The sequence below is a fragment of the Camarhynchus parvulus genome, chromosome 1 (assembly GCF_901933205.1).
Source record: "Camarhynchus parvulus chromosome 1, STF_HiC, whole genome shotgun sequence".
Lineage (NCBI taxonomy): Eukaryota > Metazoa > Chordata > Aves > Passeriformes > Thraupidae > Camarhynchus > Camarhynchus parvulus.
In genome coordinates this window covers 39,182,940-39,205,381 of record NC_044571.1, presented here as the reverse complement: position 1 = coordinate 39,205,381, position 22,442 = coordinate 39,182,940, and the positions used below count along the sequence as shown (strand labels likewise).

General features: G+C 37.6%; 1 protein-coding gene across 8 annotated transcripts in view; it reads left to right on the top strand.

Moving 5' to 3' along the window:
• Positions 1–22,442, top strand: part of PCCA (propionyl-CoA carboxylase subunit alpha) — a 271,373-nt gene that overhangs the window by 131,940 nt on the left and 116,991 nt on the right. For all 8 annotated transcript variants that reach the window (XM_030945325.1, XM_030945350.1, XM_030945359.1 and 5 more), the window contains 2 exons: positions 1,703–1,813; positions 10,592–10,694. In XM_030945325.1, coding sequence (XP_030801185.1) covers positions 1,703–1,813; positions 10,592–10,694 — 214 coding nt within the window. The remainder of the gene's footprint in view (positions 1–1,702; positions 1,814–10,591; positions 10,695–22,442) is intronic.

The following is a 22,442-nucleotide window of genomic DNA, read 5'->3' as shown; positions in this document are numbered from 1 at the left end:
CAGTATTATTTTAAACTAGAGCTATTAGAAAAAAACCCTGCAAATAATTGGGTCACGTTGTCTCTAATTGTGATCATATCATCACAATCTTAATAACTTGTGAGTAAACGTATGTGAAGTACAGAATTCTGTGCTTTGCAAGGGATGTGAATGCACAGACAAACTTTTGCGATGAACTGTTTTGTGATGTGCTCTGCATTTTATACTTAATGGTGTGCAGCTAGAACCAAAGTTAATGTGAAATGGCAAATGCAATGTGATTTGGAGTTACCTGCTCCTCTGACAATGATGAAAAAATGTGATTACTTTGTATTGCCAGAGGGGTGAGAATGTGCACAACTGAGGCTGGATAACCTCTTTCCTGTAGGAGCTCCTCAGTTATCCATACCTGGAATAAATCAACACTTGTAATGCTCCCAAACTACATGTATATTCCAGCTTTTCTTAAGAACTATTAATGTTTACGAGCCAATGTTATTGTGTGTAGTCATATTAAGATGGAACTTTCTGGCTCATCGGAATTTGTTTGATCTCTTTCTAAAATGGAGAAGAAAATGGAGATAAAGATTGTGGTTTTCTGACCTGTAATCTTAAACTTTCCAGAGATCACCTGTATGCCACTCTCAAAAGAGAGAGTACCTTCTTTTTGAAAATTGTTTGCAGTAAGGAGAAAATTTAAAAGATCTAGACAGTTTTTTTCTCAAGGATTTTTTTTGCACCACCTTTTCTCTCCCACCTTCTACAAAGCCTTTCTTGTAATCAATATTTCAAGGAAATAACTTTTAGTGACCATAATATTCAGTGCTAAACTGCAAGTACTTCGGGCAAAGTGCAATTTAGAATTAAGTCATTCATTTAGTTACACAGAAGTTATTAAATTAAAAATAGAATCATTTATGAGATGGAGGAGACAAGCTGAGAAGTGGAATGGGAAAGAGATGAAGAAATGCAGAAAATATGAAGTTGCATAATATTCAAAGAAATTAAAGGATAAGGGTGTCTCTAAAACTTCTGTGATAAGTAATTGTAAATTAAATAAATAATTTTTGTTGGCTATATGCCTAACAGAGTCACAGAGTGGTGCCAAAGGGGAACCAGGGTATTCAATAAAAGAATTGACCAAGCAAGGTTGGATAAAAGTACATGTGGAGGAAGCAATAAATTTCTTTTTTTGTAAGCAAGTTACACAGGAGTCTCTTATGCATTACAAATTATAAAAATGTTGTAAAATGATATGCTAAGTGGTTAAAGTTTTTTGTGTATTTCATTACTGTGATTGGGGTGTAACATGGTGCATATTTTCCATTCAGGGTTCAGTGGAATTCAGCTAATATTTACCGTCATGACTATTTTGTTATTTCACGGAGATAGCTCTGGTCTTGCCTGCATCTTCTAGAATGGAACCGAAAGTGTCTTGGTTGTGCTTCCTGTCCTTAACTCAACTAGGTGTTTGAATTAGGCTTGATGAGGTGACAATTTGGATTGTTTACTTTATTAAATGGAGTGTTTAAAAGGGTGTTGAAGCAGGAGTGAAACAACTGGTAAATCTACATTGGTTATGTCAGTACTATGGTATCTAAATTGTGAAAAAGTATTTATTCCAGAAAAATAGGAGTTCATATTTTTAGAAGTCCTTTCCTACTGTATTTTATGATTAATATTACCTGATTTTGTGTTGATCTGGTTTTTTTTTTGTTTTCAGGTGTGGCTCACAATATTTCTTTACTGCGAGAAGTGATCGTCCATCCACGCTTTGTTCAAGGAGACATCAGCACTAAATTCCTTCCTGAAGTTTACCCTGATGGTTTTAAAGGTTTGTTCCATTTGGAAATATTTCTTTTCTTAAGTAGTGTTATTTTGATTATTGCTCCTTTATATTTTTAGACTGACGTGCTCCCCAGTCTTTACTTTTTCTTCAAATAGATCTGTGTATACACACAATTAGAGTTTTTAAATAATGCATAAAGTTGAAATAGTTAACTTTTTTATTTTCAAGAAGGCAAAATACGTACTTCTAGTGTTAAAATAGTAAATTAAATACACCCAACGTCAAGAAAAAAGCATTTATAGGTCACATGAAATATGTAAAATAAGCATAAATTTAATTCTGCTATGCAATCATGCTTCATTACACACAGTACTTCTGCTATTAACTATAGTTGGATAAGTTTTCATTCAGCACTGTTGCTTCTTTATTAAGTTGGTGTATCACCTTTAGAATTGCCTTTTGGCACCCTTTGTTTTCTCTGTAGCCTCCTCTGGAGGATCTGGCATTTTATTTTAATATTTCAGTACCCTGGTCTTAATATACATTGCACACAGTAATGGGCATAATTTTGAAATTGTTAACTCATACACTAGGTTAACATAAACACAAATGCAATTATTTCTTTACAGCATCTCGAACTACTCAATTTCAAAAATGTTTACCAATGGTTGCAGTAAAAATATAAGAAAACCAATACATTGGTTTCCTTTCACACAGATCAGGTTTTGAAATGTTGTCTTCTCTCTTAGCCAAGCTGCTGTAGGTGCTTTCTTGACCTGTGTGGTCAGAGACTCAGTTCTTTCATACAGGACTCTCACCTCAGCTGGCATTCACCAGGCAGAACATCTTTCTTATTAAAAAAAAGTCAGTATTTATAGTTCATCATTCATGGGTCCTTTATGAGTCCTGTGGAGATTCCTTTTCCCCCATTCATCATTAATCCAATGTGGCAGAAACCTCATCTCACTTTGGAGGCAGCAGTGCCAGATTGGCAGTCACTGGACATGACTGGCACCTTGCCAAATTCTAGTCTCATTAAGGAGCAGAACAGATTTTTCTTACCTCAGGACTCAGTGTGTGAGTGTGTGGATGACTATTCTTTGCACCAGAACTACTTGATACCGTGATGTAATTGACAAGTCTGTGTGTGATACAGTCCTACATGTGGGATTGATGCATCCTGCTTGTTCCTGGCTCCTGACTGAGACTGCAGGAAGCAGGTGTTAGCCACCTTGAGTGGCAGTGTGCTTGCCGTGCTTCAAGTTAAAAAGTTCCTTTGTTGTTTTTGCTAGGGGGTACCTAGCTAATCTTTGGGTAACTCAGCTGGCTTTGATCCAGCAGAGATTCCAGGGTATGCTGCTCATCTGCTCTTGAAGGCTTGGTGCTGCTGTAGCTGGCCTCTCTCCCTTTCCTGACAGTTTAATACAGAATCTCATGTCTTGCCTCTCTCGGCTTTCTGGGACTATTCAGTAATTTTCCTAAGTAGATCCAGACCTCTAAATCACCATGAAACCTGCATTTTTTTACTGTTGCTGCTTTTGTTGGAGTAGTTTTTTTGTAAATTCCCGGGTTGACTTAGCTCATGACGGAATCTGGTGAACTTCCGCAGATGTGCAATGTGAGTGGCAGACTGGGAATGGGGAGAGGGGCATGGAGGAAAAAGGCAAGGAAGCAAAATGTTAGAGTCCCAATACCATATTGTGAGAAGGCTGCCTCCCCTAGCATGTAACTGAGAACAATAAAAACATAAATGAAATGGCAGTATTATATTAATAGATTCTTAAAGATATGCTTTTGGTCTGGACGCCAGAAGACACAAGAACAGATATCGTGAAGCTTCATAATGGAAACTAATGGTTGGCACATGTGAAATTCCTAGACTTTTTTCCTGCTGTATGAAAATTCCTGCTCATCTCCTTCCACATATCAAACACAAGCACACATTAGCCTTCTTAATTATAGATAAAGAAACATATTATGGCATTGAACTTCAGTTCAAGAATAGTTACTTGTGAATAGTGATTAAAAGCTCACCAAAGAAACTGAGAGCCCTTTTAATGATGTAGCTTGCATTGGATCAAATCCTTCATGCTTAAAAAAAAATTGATGACTTGAATTTGAGGACAGTTTTTTAAGAACCCAATAAAAAATATTTCTACAAATCCAAGGACTCAACTGGGAACTGTGGGTAGATGACAGGTAGAAACTCAAGAAGAGGAGCAAAGACAAAAACTAATTTATAAGTAATTTCTTAATCACTTAAACTAACTTTTTAATATAAATACCCAGGGTAAACTTTGCTAGGAGGATTTGAAAATTAAGTAGCTTCATATATCTTACTATTGTTTATAGAAAATGAATAGCTGTAAAAAAAGAGCTGTGACAGTATGAAAAATTAGAGCAATGTATAGAGCAACACAGATCTGGAAATATGTAAAAATATGTGCTGCTGTTAACAGTAGGAATCCATACCAGAAGTGTTTTAAACTTAGAAAACTTAAGAAATAGAAGCGTTTCAATAGAGATGTGTGTTATTCATGCTCAAGCACGACATGTTGTGTTTCTTTTGTAACCTGCACAATTGCCACTACAGTTGTAGTGATCTACACTGATGATAAGTACTGAATCTCAGCTGTGTTCTCTCTGGTGACTGCATAAAGTACTGGCCCATTTTGTATGTGCATTTTTCTTCAAGTATAAATATTGAGTCTTAAGAGTAAGATAAGAGATTCTTTGTTTTCCAGTCTCATTTTTATGAATTCCATTATAATCCTTTATTAGAAGACCTTTACTCTAAGTTAAGAAAAAATTAATTATTAGATGTGTCTTGGCTACTTTTCCATTAACCTATGTGATGCTCTCTTCAAATTGCGTGTAGAATGGGCATGTTTAGTAATTTTCATAATTAGAGTTTAACTCTTTCTTCCCATCTTTAAGTAAACATTCACTGCCAGAAGTAGTTTGTTTATTGCAAGTTATTTTAAAATACTAGCTGTGCTGAAAGTAACTTTGTGCAGAGTGTGATTAGGGTGGGAAAGCAGTTCCTGTCATGCCCTTTCTTGTCCATGTGAGGGCTGGCTGGCTGGCAGTAGGTGAACTGGAGTGGGTTGTTGCTCTGAGCACCCATGCATGTTTTGGGAGGTGTGTGGATCTGAGGGTGGGTGCAGGAGCACTGATTAGGTCAGGGGGTGCCTGTCTTAGAGTGGCCTCCAAGCACTTTGTTTATAGAATAAAAATGTCTGCCAAGCATGCAGGAGTCAGATGCACTGTTCTTCTACAGCTTCCAAACAACCTGGCAAGCCTCTGTATTTTCTAGCCTGCCTGATGAGAAGGAAATTGACTGTGTGTTATCCCTCTTTTATAGGCACAAACAGTGTATCTCTGTTTTCACAAAGATCCAAGAGTCTTGGACCAAAGATAAATTAAAGGATCTTTGGGTTAGTACCGTGTTCATGGAATAGGACATTGTGGTTCAGTCTGTTTCACAATTTATATTTTCCTAGTTTTTTATTTAAATATTGAGATTTTCTTCTTGTTGTTCCACTCTTTCTGGTCATTAAAGGGTGTGTGAAATCAGTCACTCTCTTTGGGAGACACCTCATGTGCCAATGAAAGATGGGGCATTTTCCAAGAGATTATCACAGAAGTCATCCCAAAATGCATGGAAAAAAAAACCAGGAATAATTTACTTTCCCTCTTCTAGCATGTTTGCCTCATCTGAATGGAGAGAAAGAACAGAAATTCTTTATATTTCTAATACAGAAAGGAATAAAAAGGAAACACTTCTCTTCTGAAATGACATATTGGCTCCAGAGGCTGTGTCTGAGGTGAAGGCTTTTAGATATGTTGTGTTTATCGTAATCATGTGCATTGGACGCAATTATTACTCTGCTTAACAATTATTAAACCATCTCTGGAAAACTGTGTCCAGTTTTAACCCCCTGATGCATGTAAGAAAGATGGCAATAAACATGAGTAAGTCTGTTGAAGAGCCACGAGGGTGGTGTTGGGGTTGGAACGGATGACCTGTAGGGAGAAGCTGGGAGAACCAGCTGGAAGCAAGAAAGCTTAGGGTGGACCTAAGGACAGCCTTCTAGCACCTCGACGTGTGTTCCCAGGCATATGAAGCCAGGCTCCTCAATGAGTTGCACAGCAAGAGTCAGGGGTCATGGATTGGGGATTTTAAAGGTGTCACTGCACAAACCTCTGAGCAACCTATTCTGAATTTGATGTTGAGATTGCTTCGTGGGGAGGGGACATGCTGGATAAACGAAGGGCCTTTCAAGGTCCCTTCAGCCTCAGTCATTCCATGCTTCTGAGTGAAAGTGCTCTTTAGGTGAATTGGGACTGCAGATATGACTTTTAAATTTAAGTCTGGAGACTTTTGCTATTAGTAGGAGGGGGAATGCAGCTTCCCCTGTCTGTCAGTATTAGAGTATAGGATATGCTTGCTTCTAATTCCATTCATTTTCTCTGCATTGGAATCTAGTATTTATAACATTCAACTTTGTTTTCTGCCTCAGGTATAGGTGCCATCTGTTATGGTTAACTTCAAAATCCAGCAGGAAAAACTTGAGATAGAACCTAGGAATGTTATAAACATTGCCTACATTGGTGTTGATCCAAATTATGCATTGCACTTTTAATCTTTCACATTATGCTTTCACTTTTTATTCTTCCCTATCAGAAAACAGTCACTCTTCAAGTATTAAGTAACTTACTGGGGCACATAACCAGGGCTTGTTTGTTTTGTTTTGTTTTTTTTCCCTGTAATTGATAGTAGGAAACATGTTTCTAGGACAAAATGCAAATGAGACTGTTGTGGGAAAAATGACCTTTATGTAATTTAATTTGAAGTTGGTTATGTAAAGTAATTGCATGAACCTTTTTGACTCAGCTTGGGGGATACTGAGATAATATTGATTTAAGCAATCATAACATCAGGGAAATGAGAGAGAAATGCTTTTTTTTCTTTTCTTCCTTCCGACTAGCATTCTGCCATTTGGTAGTAATAGATGTGTGCAGTCTACTTTTAAATAATATGAACAACACTGCTCCTACCCCTTTAATTGTGACTTAATTTTATAATAATTCTTCCTCTTTTGCATTTGCTTTATCTAATTCAGCTGATAATCAGAAATTTATCCCAGGTTAAACAGAGAGGTGGGAGCTGCCAGTTCCACGTTTCATTGTGGAGGTGAAATTTCTGTGTAAGCCAGGAGTCTGCAGTGATGAGAGCAGGGAAGAGCAATGGTGTAACTTCCTGTGTTGGAAGTTGGGGGACCTTTGCTACTTACTCATTTCACTCTCTTTCAAGGAAGCACTTGGACAACTGCTCCAGAGGTAGCTTTGTTGCTCTCCAAATCAGTTTGAATGGTGAACGTGAAGGACTGTGTTGTTATATCTTTATTGATGGTGAATATTAACTTATTCCTCAAGACACCCCACTGAAATCCTGAGGAGTAGCTTCTGAAGGGGAATAATACTTGATGGAAAACAAAGGTATTGCTGTCTGGAACATTTGTGTATTTCCAAAAATAGTAATATAATTGTAAGTTTGACTTCAAAACTCTTTAGAATGAGCTGAGCTAGCAGCAGAGCAAAAGCAGACAGCAAGGGGAATGGGACTGGAGTTCAGAGAACTAAGGCATATCAACTAAGTATTGACAGCAGTCTGTCCTGCCTAATAAAAGTAAATTGCTATCCTTAGGAAGCAGCCTTTAATCAAACTTCTGAGGTATGCCTCCAAAGTTATGCTAAGGACATTCTGTGGTAGGCTTGTATGTTTATTGCCAGGCACCAGAACCTAATTTTGCTATGTTCCTGTTAACAGTTTCTCTTATCTCCCAGAAATCGTACATTGGATACTACAGTCATAACTGATTTTCTGCTTGCCATGTGTGTGACACAAATGCTGTCAATAGTGACAAAGGAATAAATATATTTTTTATGTTGGCAGTAATAATGAAGCGAGTGTGACTCTTGATCAGTTATTAACCTGTTTCAACTTATTGACCTTTGTTTGCTGTTTGGAGTTTGATTTTTACTGAAGATACAGGAAGAAAATAGTTTTTGTGGCATAGCAAGCTCAAAAGCAGTTACTTCATCTACGACAGAGGTCATGCAATAAACCTTTGAAATGGGACCTTTTTAGTTTTACCTTGTTCCTTTATTTAAGTTGATTCTAACAGTGTGTGTTGGAGCAGGTGGGAATGTGCAGTTTTGGTCACGCGGTCTTGCCATGGGTGTTGGGCAGGGGGACTGAAAGGCAAAGGCTTTAGGGCAGATTCCTGATATGCCTTTAGCTGGGGCACATAAACAAATCATCAGTTTTAGATTCAGTGTTTTGAAAAAATGATCTCAGAGTTTCTTCACTGTGTGTAAGCAATGGGAAAATCGGCACATTTCAGATCCAGATAATTGTTGTTATTGCAATGTATAAATACATAAGGCTTATATATATACACATATGTGTGTGTGTGTATGTACAAGTAGTACAAAAGTTCAGTGCTTTTTGAATTTTGCCTCGCAATCAGTTTTTCTAGTAACTGGCAAAGGAAAGATCAAGTTTGTTTCTGAAGCCAGGTTCTAAACCTTTCAGCATTTGGATTTCTGCATGTGTTTGTTGAAGTGAAGACAGTTTCCATTTCAAGGCAGATAAAAAAATAAACACTGAGCAAAGGAACTTGCAGTAATATTCAGCCAGAATATGCTAATGCAGACTAAATTAAAAAGAGATTGATGCAGATTTTCTGAGTTTTGTTATTTTTACATTTACATTTTTTGGCCTGTGACAACTTCTTTGTACTGTTAGCTGGACTTTAATGAATGTATTCCCATCACTGTGGCATGATTGCATTTCTGAGGTGGACTCTTAACTAGCCTCTTTACCTAACCCTGTTTAATATGCCCAGTGGAATGATGGGTTCTGTGCAGAAGACATCCTGTTTTGAAATTGTGGCTTTGTTGCTGTAGAGTCTGCTCCAGTCCTTTACAGCAGTCTCCATTCTGGATTTTCTTCAGGATCTCATTAGCCTTATTTTATTCTGCTGATAGAAATTGTCACTGGCTAGTAACCAGTACTGGGGAATGTGAATTTACATTACATAGCCATTACTGAGGCCATGGGGAGGGTGGAGGTATAGAAGGGATCTGTGTTACTGTTTGTCTGCTGCAGTACTGGAAGCAAATGTGTCTCCCTGGCCAGAGTTCCTCTGGGGGATAGAGCCTTCTGAAGCTCTTCCCCCATCCTTTCATGTGAAATCTGTACTTTTTCTGAATGATGGCATTTGCTGTCATATGTGCACATAAAGCACTTTTTGAGAGCTGTGTTGTAACTGAGTTCAGCAAAGTCTTTCAGTTCTCTACCTTTAACTTTATTTTGCATTCCTCCTCTCTTCCTTGTGAAACGCTCTTGCTTTCACTTGTGCAAAATCTTTCTCATGGGTAAAGTTTACCTCTTTTCTTCATGACAATTCAGCTTTGCAGTTCTTATCCTGTTTTATATCAATTTTAACTTCCTGCCTTGTAGACCAAGTACTTTGTCTTTTTTTCTCTCTCACAGACTTACACAGTGGATTGGGTTTCAAGAGACCTTAAAAATCACCTGATTCCAACTCCCTGCCATGGGCAGGGATACCTTCCACCAGATTGCTCAGTGCTCCATCCATCTTGGCCTTAGGACTTCCAGGGATGGGGCATTCATGCCTGGACAACCTGTTTCAGTGCTTCACCACCCATGCAGTAAAGGATTTCTTCCTAATCTAATCTAAACTCTTTCAGTTTGAATTATTCCCCCTTGTCCTTTAACTACATGCTCTTGTGAATATTCTCTCTCCATCTTTCTGGCAGGCACCTTTCAGGTACTGGACAGCTGCAGTTAGGTTACTTTGAAGCCTTCTCTTTTCCAGGCTGAGCAATCCCAGGTCTCTTAGCCATTCCTCATAGGAGAGGTGCTCCATTTCTCTACTCATCTCGGTGGCCCTTCTCTGGAATCTTGCCACCAAATTCTTGGCCACCTATTTGCCATCTTTTCATACCAAATCTGTCTTGTGTGATTTCTGACCTAAAGATGGGGAGGGCAGAGTTCTGTTACTGTGCTCTTTTTAGCCTCTTGAATGGACATTTGAATCTGTATTTAACCTTCACTTTCTGGAACAAGACCAGACTGGGAGAAAACCTGCTTCCTGTCACACCGGTTGTATCTTTTTACCAAATATTTGTTAGGTTGCCTGCCTTCAGATTATAGACTGCTTTGAGCCACTTTCTGCTTCTAAAGTGTCAAACGTCACTTTTGACTCCATTAGTTGTGAACTAATGATTACACAAATAACACTAAATGACCCAGGGCTGATGAGTTGCCTTATCGCCATTTATTTTTTGGGTTTATACAGTTCAGCTGTCCCTTTTGTTTCAAAGATCCGTAGCCTTTGCCTCAGATAAAGTACTGAGAGTGTTCTGTATTTTGAGTAAGTTCTAATATACAGATGGATTCCTTACCAGCATGAGGCACAATATGTCAACCAGTGACATTTCAGTAACGAAAACAAGATGCTGCAGCATCATTCAGTTTCTTTTCTTTCAGTTGTCAAATTGTTTTTAACAGAGATACCAGTGTTAGCAGTTGGGCTGATTTGTATGAAAACATGCAATTTAAACTCTGAAACTCAGAGCGTCTGCTATGCTACGCCTCATCCTAATTTAGAGGGAAAAATGTAGCTTTCATATGTATGGACTGAGCAATGTCTTTACTGGTAGTTTTTATTTTTGTGTCTGTGTTGGTCTGTGGTATCTAATTTTTTTAAACTTCTTTCTGAAAACTAGGACACAAGTTGACAGATCTTGAAAGAAGACAACTACTGGCAACAGCAGCATCTTTGTATGTGGCTGAGCAACTGAGATCACAGCGATTTTTAGGGACTCCAAGGTAAGTTCATTTCTAAGAACTCAGATGTGCTGATGCACTTCATTAATGGCATCTTCTCATGCACAAGAATAACTGGTGAGAAACTGCATGGTTTCTTAATATGGTCTGTTTTTTCTAAATTCAAATGAGCTGTGGCTTACATTTCCCCACTTGCACAAGTCATACATGATTATTTTTATTCTAAGTATTAGCAAACTAATAGGCTCAAAAATGTGTTACAAGCCAGTACAGTAATTAATGCACATCAGGAGTTTCATTAATGCAAAATGTTGCTGCATTAGTAACTAACCACAAATTGAGCATCACAAATTTCCCATGTGCCCATTTGAAGCAATCTAAGCACTTTGGCATAACATGAATATTCAGCTACAGAGCTTTAAAATATTGTAGATTTGTGAGTAATTTGCTACCTTGATGAAGAACCTTAATAGTTTAGAGTCTTAATTCTGAAAACACTTTCAGACTGTAAAGGTGGAAGGTAATTGATGGAAGAGTCAACACCTTGCTTTAAGTATGGGTTTTTTTGTGCTTTTATTCCCCCACTCCTCCATTTTTTTGAATTGTAGCTGCCAGTGACCTAGGCAGTACTCTTAATTGTTCAGCCATTGCAGAACCCGTGTCAAAATGCTAATTTACTTCTTTGGCTTTTTTGAATAGTATGCTCTTTTCCTCTAGGATGTCTAGCTTTCCTTGTCCTCTGGCCCATCTCTGTCAGTGCCTTGAGACCTTCTGTTAAAATAACCTGAATTTGTGAAGCTTGTTTGTGTAGTTGGTGTTAGCAGTGGTTGTACACAGGGAGTCCTGACTTCAGCATAACTCTCCTTGCCTCATCTTTTGTAATGTAGTTGCATGTAGGTTTGTATGTGAAGGGAAGTTTTAGTGCAGGGTAGACATTATTCACATTCCATGCCAGTGGTTTGACAGTGTATTCTATTACTGATTTTTCAGTGGTCAGGAATAAATCAAATGTGGTTTCAAGAAGTCTTTATTTTTATTTGTACCCACAAAGATAATTAGTACCATATGGTATTAAAGAAAAAGAAAGAGACACTTAGGGCAAGCATAACAGCTTTGTAATGTATAGCATATGCAGGCTGGGTCATTGCTTGCCTTATGCATCTATAGGGGAAAGTAAAGCACCTTTTTATTTCCTTCCACAAGTTATATCCTCCATAGTGAACAGCATAGGGAGAAGAACAGACACTCAAAGGCCGCTCTCACCTAAAAAAAGATGAGTCAGGGAAAATGAGGAGGGGCCTTGACTCTAGTTTTTTACTGGCCAGCATAGGAAGTTAAGTAGTCTGGTACTGCTACAGAGAAGTGATAGATTACTTTGTACTTAGAATAAGGATAGGAATTGTTAATTTAAGCAGTGATGATCAAACTGCTATTGCATTCTCTGCTCTGATTTGTGATTTTTTTCTCTCTTCCCTGTAAATTGCTCTAACTAGCTAAAAAGAAAAGGAAGTAATCCAATTTTTGAACAGGCTTTTAATTTTTTGTTTCTTTTGCACATACTTTTTTTAGTACTAGGTGTCTGTGTATCCTAATAGAAAAGACACATATGACTATTTTAACTGAGAGTAACAGAGGTGTAGATGAAGTATGGCAATGAACAATCAGACATGGTCCTCCATCTCTTTCTCTGCTGTGTTAGGGAAACAAATGCACTCCTGCTTTGAAAAAAAGTTAGGCCATTTTTGGATGTTAGCCAAACTCAGTTACAGGTATCCTTCCACCATGGGAGTCTGGTCACATGAAAAAACCACACATCTGTAAAACTAGATTAAGGTAAGATTTTTCAGATTTTAAATGGTGAAGCTAAGAAATCTTTTCAGTACAGAGGAATCGCTTTCTCTTGCCATGATGGTGTGTACTTATGATTCCTTCAGAAGTCAAGCCTTGGAATTTTCTCTAAGTGTGGTTCTTATTGAATGTCTCATGGTTTCAGTACATACATACTGTTAGATCCACTTGCTTTAATGATAGCAAAGCTGCCTGTTTGAGGCCAAGTAAGGATGAGCTAATGCAAAAATGCTTACTGGTGAGTAACTTCTGAAGAAACCAAACCTGATAATGATATCCTTTCCCCAGAATCATACAGCTTGTTCTAAGGAAAAAGGAAAGAAGCAAAGGCAGAATGAGGTCGAAGAACTGTGCAGTGTCTTGGACAGTGTTCTCCATTCCTTAGAGCAGTTAGTGGACTCCCTCTAGAGGGGACTGAGCACTGTGGAGCACATGTGTTACTATTGTCCCATCAAGGATTCTTCACCATATCCCTAACTTAACCAAACTGCATCTCACTTATTTTTGAAGGTGCTCCATATTGTGGGTATTTTTTAATGAGCATGGTTGTGGCCAGAGGAAAAGGAAACATCTTTATTCATAAGACTGTACTCTGTTTGAAAAATACTAGTAAACAAAAAGTTCAGAGTAGGAACTTGTGCTACAACAAATCCAAAAGGCCAGTTTTGATCTTGGGTGCAATGTTCACTATGGCACAATTGGGCATTTGGAGTCTGTGTGTGTTTTAGATCTGTGTGGGAGGGTGTGAGCAGACTAGACAGACTGGATGCTCCAAAGCTGATCCCTAACATTCTCCTAATGCTTTGGACATGAACATTGATACACTGATCATCACCTACAGGATTTCAGCTCTCTGGCACTATTTATGTTGACAGCATTTTTTTTCATCTGCACTGAAAGCAACTGAGCAAGTCTTGTGCAAAAAACTACTGAAGAGTAGTATTTTGAAATCATACATTATTTCTTTTAAACTTGTCACAGCTGTCAGACAGTTTTCTGCTAAAAAAAGTTATATGCTTATCTTTGCTTTTAATTTGTTTTCTTTTCCCTTTTTGGAGCAATATTTATAATATGCATTCTTTTCACAACTGTAGGGGTATTTTATGTTCCCTTTTTTCCCTTGTGATTTATTCAGCCCATGTTCAGGATTGTTATTCTGGTCAGATAGACAGAAAGTACTGTGCTTGGAGCTCTTCACAGAAGCTGCAGCTTTCACTGTCAGGGTTACCAGGACTGTAATCAGATGGAAGTGCAGCTGAGCCAGATTAAGGAATCTTGTTGCAGTCTGCTCCTCCCTTGTTCTCTGTCTTTTCTTGTCCTCCCCAGGTATGCAGGTGTGATTTTGTGTGTAAAATAACCTATGCTAGCATAGAAACTATTTAATAATAGTTTACTTCAGATCATTCTGTCAGAAGCAGGTTACTTCTGACAAGGGAAATTATTCTGGAAGAGCTACAAGAGTGGGAATGTGTAGCAAGGAGGAAGATGTGAGCTCATAAAAGGGAGTCAGAGCTCTTTACCACAGGTCAGACTAGTAGCAGCCTCATGAGGGGGATTTCTCTATAACTGATGATATTTTCTTGTGTGACTGGAAAATATGTTTTTTGCAGTCCCCTGAGTGACTGAATAATCAGCTGTAACGTTCTTACTGAAGCATATTCTGATGACCAGCCAGCTGTTTCCACCTTTGGTACCCAACTTCCTTCAGCTAGTTTCAGCCAGCCTGACCTGTGTAGTGGCGGTCTTCATTGCAGTAGGTTGGCTGCTGTTGAGGTTAGTGCAGGTCACAAGCCCAAGGTTGGTTTGCCTTTTCTGTGCCCAAATAAATGGTGTTATGGTTTGGGTGGAGCGCCCACAGGTGAGTTTCCACTGTCTGTATTGTTATATAGTGCCCCTGGCCTCATCAACTAGAACTCACTTGCCAGGCTTTGGCTAGAACAGCTGTTGGAGATCCATGCAAGCTCAGAGTTAAAAGAATACGAGTATTTACTTTTGTGATGCAATCAAGTATTTGGAGCATTTTCTGTGTGTGCTTTTTTTTTTTAGTTTTAACTGTTTTTTATTTAACCCATTTTCTTGGGAAAAATTGGATGTGGGATGGTTTGGTTTTTTAGGATTGTTCCTGGTTGGAGTGTTTTTTCAAGTATTTTTTGAAAGATGATTTGCTAATGAAAGTGTTCGGTATTTTGTGAACCACATAATAATGTGAATATTTCACTGTGATATCCAGATAATAGGGGCACATATTTCCTACAGGAAAGAGCCATGGATGATTAATGATTGTTTCATTGTTCAGCTTTTAGTTATTTTGCCTAGAACTTTTCCTACTTACTCCATAGTCCACTTTATTGTGAAACTGGTGCCACCCACAGCTGCTGAACAGATTTACAGCATCTAGTAAAACCCCAAGGTCTTCTAGACAGAACTTGATCTTGTTTCAAGTGGAAACATATTTTGGCTGAAGTGAATCCAGCTTATTTTATGTCTGTTTGATGTAGTTAGCCTTTGAGACCAGAAATGATGTTGTACAGTTGAATCTTCACATTTTGGCTTCAGACTTGTTTTCATTAGTGGGTTGGGAGGGGAATAGGAGAGTGTCTCTCCAGGTGTGGCTACATCATGCTATCTCATGGGTCTACTAATGTGATGTTTATACTTCTAAACCCAATTGCCTGCAGCACTTCCTATGTGTTGCTTGTGTTGGCTGCTAAGTGTATTTTCCTAATTTTTCTATGGGTTTTACCCTTTCATCGTTTATGACTTGGAAAAAAACCGGTGAGGCTGCATGCCCATATTACCTGATGCTACACACAAAAAGATGGTAACACATTGGAAAATGTTTTAAATTGCTAGCGAGGAAAAAAAAACACTAAAGATTTTTCTTGCTTGTGTGTTTAATATGGAAGACTGGATTGGGGGTCTTGAGTTAAACTGTTCTTGTGGGACCTTAGAGAAGTCCAGTTTACAAAAAGGCAAAGTGGCCTTAATACTTTGCTGCCCTATTGAAGTTTTGTAAATATCTGTTTATCAACATGTATGAAGTATTTTGAGACCTAAAACGGCTTATGCTTTCTAAGCATAAAATAATATTTTCCCAGGAAGGAAAGTATATAGTGAAAAGTTAAAATACAAACAAGTTTTTGTCAAGTTCTGAAATAGTTGGGCTAAATTTTTGTTTTAGAATTCTGAAATCCAGGGGTCCAGTGCAGTGAACATAAAATGGCTGGTGAGCTGCAAGAACAGAAATTAATTTATTTAGCTTTACGTTTAATGAATCGTTATATGTTCCTGTCTGGGTTTATTTCAGTACAGCTATATTGATGTTTGCCTTGCCATTGCTTGGTTATAAGGCAGTGAGGGAACTGCTCAGAGAGCAGTAGAGTCCCACACCTCTCAGGCATTCCTGCTCTCGCAGAGACTACACCTATTACCCTGCTGGAGTCTGGGACAGAGCCAGCTCTTTGCCAGCCTAGGGCTTCCCCATATGGAAGGATGATCAGCTGCCCAATAGCAAAGCTTTCTGGCTCTCCTGCACTGCTGGAGCAGCACAAAATAAGGTTATGTTACATTAATTTTAAAAAGAAGGAAGATGATGTCAGGAAAATTCACTGGAGTCATCTGAACCAGCCTCTTGGAAAGAGAAAGAGTTCTTAATTTCAGCACAGGCACTGCTGAACTGTATCAATTGTATTATGTGAATTGAATTTTTTATTTCTTCCCTAGAACTCTAGTATTAACATAAACTTGGAAGTTATTGCAAGTGCTGCTAAAGATGAATACTTATGTATCCTACAGATACCCTCTATATAGAGATAAACTACTTTGTTTGCATTGGTACGGTTGATCAAGTCCAGCCTACTTGTGGCTTTCTTCATTCCCCCACTTTGGAGTTATGCAGTCATCCTTAGCTCATGAAAACACTGCCTTATCCTTACTGTTCTGGTCCCCTGCTCAACAAGTTGAGCATTCTTCCCATGATTTACTGTTAGGCCTTTGAAAGTCTTTGGTATGTTTGTGTAACTGCTGCAGCTCCACACCATTATTCACTGTGTGGTCTTCTCTTTTGCCATAGACTTGCAAGGTACTAAGGCCCCGTTCTCCTCTTTTTCATGTGAAATCCTTGTTTATAATGAGCTTTTCTGGTTGTGGTAGCCCTCTTGTCTCTCTAGCTGTTATCTAATGTTGTTCTTTTGACCTCTTGTGAGTCATTACTGTTTTGGTTTTTTTTTTGTAATCTTGCTTAATAACTACAAAACCAGATGCCCTATATAATATTCTAGATGTCTTTGAATCTGGTATCATTTATTCTTCTCAGTTGTTCAGTTTTTTATCACAGAAAGAGGATTATATGTGCTAGAAACAAAAAAGTAGCTGCAAATGAATGAAACATTCATTTTTTGCCAGTTGGGAATGAACTTCTATGGAAAATATAAAAGTTGGAATGGGATGTTAAGGTAGCATTTATTCTACAGAGTCCATATATGGTATTTTTTTCTTTGATTAATTAATGCAATCAGATTGAAAACACAGGTAATATAAGGTATTTCTATAGTTGTTTGAAAGTACAGCTGTATGTTCCATATGAGTCCTAAACAGCTATTCCAGGAATAGAGCAGTCTATCATGGGAAGTTTCCATAGCTTGTTATCCCTGTCATTTGTAGGCAAAAATGTGTTCTGGGCACTCAGAAATCCAGACTTGCTCAATCTTTAGAGTTGCTAACCATTATGAAATCATTATGAAGATAATAATTACTTAAAGTTTGAATCTTGGTGAACATCTCTTGGGAAGATCCCCGCATCTTGCTGAGGTGGTTGCTGGTGGGAAAGGCTTTCACTGAAGTAAATGGACCTGGCTAAGTCTCTGTGTTTATTTTTTATTTTCACCATGTCTTCTGGGAAAACAGCATCTGCTGTAAGAGCTTTATAGCTTCTGTAGCTACCACAACACTGTTCACTTAATGCTGAAACTTGAATTTGCATAATATAGACATGTGAATGTTTTCTATTGTGCTGCCAAATTCCTGTCCCTTTTTTAGTTGTTAATCTGGCCTTTTTCTCATCTGTGCTTTGCTTATGACCTCTTCTGCAAGATCCTGTCTTTACAAGACCTCTCTCTATTTAATTTACTTTGATCCCCTCTATTAGCCCAACGATTATTTCCTCTCTTGCAGGTTTACACCTCCTAAACCTGTTCTTTAATATTTGTCTGTGTGTAAAATGTGTATGCGTGAAACTGTAAAACTGACAAGGTGTGTGCTTATTGCCATGTGCTCCCTGGTCATTTCACAGGTATTTTTAGGATATGTTTTTGTCTTCCTCTGTGTATTTTACTTGGAGTTTCCAAGGGCAGAAATGAAGTTGTCTAGGATAATTTTATGGAAGGGCAATGTTTTTCTTGACCTCTTGGGACTCTAAGCTCAGTAAATACATTTGTAATTGCATTCGCATGAGAAGTTTTGCTGATATTTCTTTTCTAGGATTATTAAAGATAAGCATGACCATCAGCACCTGACCTTGTGTAGTTCCTTGAGGCACTGGTTGTGTCCTGCTGTTTGTTTGTGTAGTGTACAGCTTATTCTGGATGCTGGTGCTGTAGAAATACTGTCAACAAAATATATGGGAAGCAAGTCTCTCATTCAATATTGTCTGCATACTTGTACATGTATGTGTCTTGATTTGTCCATTCTTTAGCATGCTTACTTCATTCATGTTCACAGAGGCTGCAGTTAAATACAAGATACTGATTGAAGGGATAGGTAATTCATTTATACCTTTGTTGTTCAGTATTACAATTTTCAACCATTTCTTTTCCCTTTGATTCAACTGCAAAAGTGGGATGGGACACAGAATGGCCTCATTATTGTAGGAGTATTTCTCTGTTCCCTGCAATGATTCCAAAAGCTCTTGCACACTTCATCAGTATTATTGTAATTCTTTGGCTGCAGGATATTTGGCAGCTGTTGCACCCCACTGGCAAATCCTATTCAGACTTCACTTCCATTCACCATTGCCATTGGAGAATTGATTTCTCTCTCCTCTGCTCTAACCTTTCCCAATTCATTTTGGATTGTTCAATGTGAAACATTTTAATTTCATATCATACAGCCATTCAGCTCACAATCCTTTTTTAACCTGTCACCAGGGTAACAGCATAGCATGCTTGCTTTAGGCAATCAAGTTTTTATTTCACATGCTTAATGTTGCATTAAATGTTTGCATTTTGTTTAACCCTCTTAAATACTTTAAAATGTGGATATATTTTGCAGGGTAATGAAGTCTCTGATTTCAGTGTCAAGTCTTCACAGAAATTGTCTTACTTAAAATAAAAAATAAGAAATTGGAAGATGAATACAGTAATGAGAAGATTATTAATAAAATCCCAAATGGCTGAATGAGGCAAACATCCATGGAATGGTAAAAAATATTTTTCCTCTGGTAAAACCTTCCAGAGGCTTATTATTATAATCTTTAGACCTATACTTTGGGATTATTTTTACCTGTAAGTGCTTGTATCAAATTAATGCAAATATAGGATTAACCATGCAATAACATGACTTTAAGAAGTGAAATGTCTGGCCTATACATGTCAGCCTACTTGACACTGCTTGCCAGATGTGTGTGGAACTGTAAGCTGAATAACAAGTATTTTTTTATACAACAAAATTAGAATTTATTGGGATGATGCAGTTGATTAAAGAAATATGGGATTTTCAAGTATCTGTTTTTCATCTACATACCAACCATCATTGCATGAAGAACTGGCTATAACCATTTTATTGGAAATAAGAACAATAATGAATTTGTGTTATCATAGATGATTACAAAAATAAAATAAAAATTGACATTTTCATATTTGAAAAAATATTGATTACCTATAACTGATGCTACAGAGCAAGCCCTGCCTGTTTTGGTAAAGGAATAGGACCAGGCAGGTTTGCCCTCACTTTTTTTTGTTGGTATTAAAAAAAATGTCTGTAATAGATGTCCTGAAAATACCCAGTCTATAACTATAATTAGAGGTGTACTGTTAAAGTTTTTTTATCTGTCACAATTTAATCTCAATTACATAGGTATAAAAGATATAGGAGGAAGGGGTGGGAAGTATTTAATTTTAGGATAAGTAAAATCTAAGAACATTGCATTGCAAATAAGCCCAGACTTTCTAATTTATAATGAAATAAACCCATAATGGAAGCACTGATAGTATGCATCTTAACACTTCAGAATACTAATTTTTCAAACCTTCCTGCTTTCAAAATAGGTCATTCATATCTCTAGTTGTTTAGAAAAGCCAAATATGGAATATTTGATTACTGTACTAGGCAGCGTGTGTTTCTTGAGAAGACAACTGTTTGTCATAGATCAGACCCATAAAGTTGACTCTGTTAGAATTTTTCTTCCAACAGCATGTAGCTAACTATAGAAGGATAGAAATGAAGTTTCTTCTATTATTTTCCAAGCTTTCTGCCCTGTTTTCTATTTTCCCAAGTTGTGCTATAAGCTACCAAATGTTATTGCTCGCCTAAAGAGGTTTGGCAGTGTTTTGTTACTGAATTTTGCCAAAAGGAGCCAAGCATATGGTAACAGTTAATTTATTGGTTCTTCTAACCTCCAGGGAACTCTTTACAGAGAGCATATTACCTTTTTATCTAACATATTTTAAATAAAAGAGCTGTTGACTTGAAATTTGATATGCCAGTGTTAGAAGCTAAACCTTCAGTGCGGTTATGCTCAATTCAGTCTTGTTTAAGGGTAAGACTAAAAGTGTAAACATACAAGATTGAGCTGAGACTTTTCATCTTTCAGAGAGGTGGGTCTCTTCTGTATAATTTTAGTGTGTGTGTTTAAATCAAAATACTGAAGAGACATTTTCTTGAGGAGAAAAATAAGCCCTACCTTTGTCTCAGAAGTCTTGGAGATCTTTCTTTTGTTTTAAGATATTCCTGGTATGTGCATTACCAAGGGATGCTAAATATTTTTCATTTCTTTGTATGTAAGACCTACAGGCCTATTTGCTGGTTTGTGACAATGCATTTTTGTATAATTCTAGTGGGAGAATTATTTGAGAGGTAGCATTGCTAATAGTGTTGCTATGTGCTATCTTGGATTTGAATCTCATCCCTGATATTTGCAAACTCAAAATCAGTCATCTACTACCTCCATAGTAGCTGTATATTTTTGGTTTTGTAACTGGGAGGTATTGTGAATCTTAAAAGGAAAGCTGCGTGGATATGCCATTGTATTTTCAATGGAATACTTGGAATAGATGGTACCTTAACTAAAAAATACTTAATATTGATTTCTGTTGTTTCTTCATAATTATTCAGAGACCCAGATATTTTTCCCTGGATGTATGTTGAGATTGCTCAGATGACTTTTTCTTTTATGATTATGGATGATTCTTTAATATCTTTCACAGACCATTCTTTTCTGTGTAATTAGATGTGGTGCTTGGAGTTTGTTTTGGCTGTGGCTTCCCTTTAACATGTATCTTCAAAGCCTCTAGTGTGAGAAAGACTAGGCAGGAAAGAACAGCACAGGACCTCATTCTTTTGAAACCAGGGATGTTTACCCATGGACTTAGAAAGGAGATGACAGGTCTTTATCCTGTCTCTCTGTGGTGCTTAATAAAATTAGTCTTTCTGCAGTTAGTAGGGAGATGATACAAATAAATTATTTGCACATTAATTCCAGTTTTTAAAAAAAATACTTCTAAAAAAATCTGGATTCCTAGGCTTTAAGCTTTTGTCTTTACCCCTGTGTGTCCTGATATGTGTTTCTGAATCTGCTCTCTCTGGCATGATGGTGGCAGGGATGGTGATGTACCTTGGTGACGTACCTTGGTGACATGGTAATGGCTTTCTCCAGGCCCTGCTGCCCATTTTTCTACCAGACACTGAAATTTAAAGCAGGTCCTCACCTGGCTGTTAACATCGGTAGACAACTCTACTGTTTGTTTCCTTGAGCTGGTGAGAGCACTTTTCTTTAAATTCTTTGTTGCCTGCCCTGCTCCCTCCCCTGCAGCAAAGCCTTTATTCTTGTTACTTGTATCCTCAAATCACAATCATTTAAAGATGCTTACTAATATTAAGTCCTCCTTATTCCTCTATTCACTGTGGGTTTTTCTCTGTTCTTTGATCTTGGACATTGCATGTCTGCCTCTACCACAGGCTGCCTCTTCCCAAGACTTAACCCTTGTATTTAAGTGAACCCTTTTGAGTAAATAGGCTCAGGGTGGAGCATAACTCTTCAGAGATAAGGACTTTTGTGATTTAACCCCAGCCACCAGCTATGAAGAGAATTACCTCTAGCCTAGGCAAAATCAGCACACAAGGCTAGTGTGTCTCCCCTAGGAAGGTCCAGAGGGGCTGCAGTAATTTGCGTTTTAGAAAAATAAAATTGGGTATAAACAAGGAAACTTTGGGCTGAGGGAGAACATGGATGTTGTGTATGGATTCCCTCAGCAGGTGAGTGCACAGGAAGGATTGGGGCTGAAGGCAAAGTTGTGAGAATCAGTTCTGAACATCATCTTTAGGTATCCTCTTTCAGCTGCCATGCACTACAGCTGAAAGTGTATTTCAAAAATATTTTGGATCTTCCTCATGTTTGTACTGCAGTTTTACTTCACATTTTAGCATTTCTGTTTAAAATGTGTGTCTTTTTGAGTCAGAAGAATCCTAATGTTCTTTTTAATGTCCTTTTGATCAACATACAATTTGTTTATTTGTGCTTGTTCATGGAATAGAAACATTCACAGAAAAACATGTATATATTGGGTCAATAGAAAGAGTTACAGTATCATCTATGTGTAACTATATTCATTAAATAGTAATTGGATGTGTAAACGGTAACGTTTAAAGAAAATTGTTTTTTCCACAGCATTTTGGAATGTACTTATATAGTACCTTTTAGTATATTATGTTATTTATGTATTTAGGACA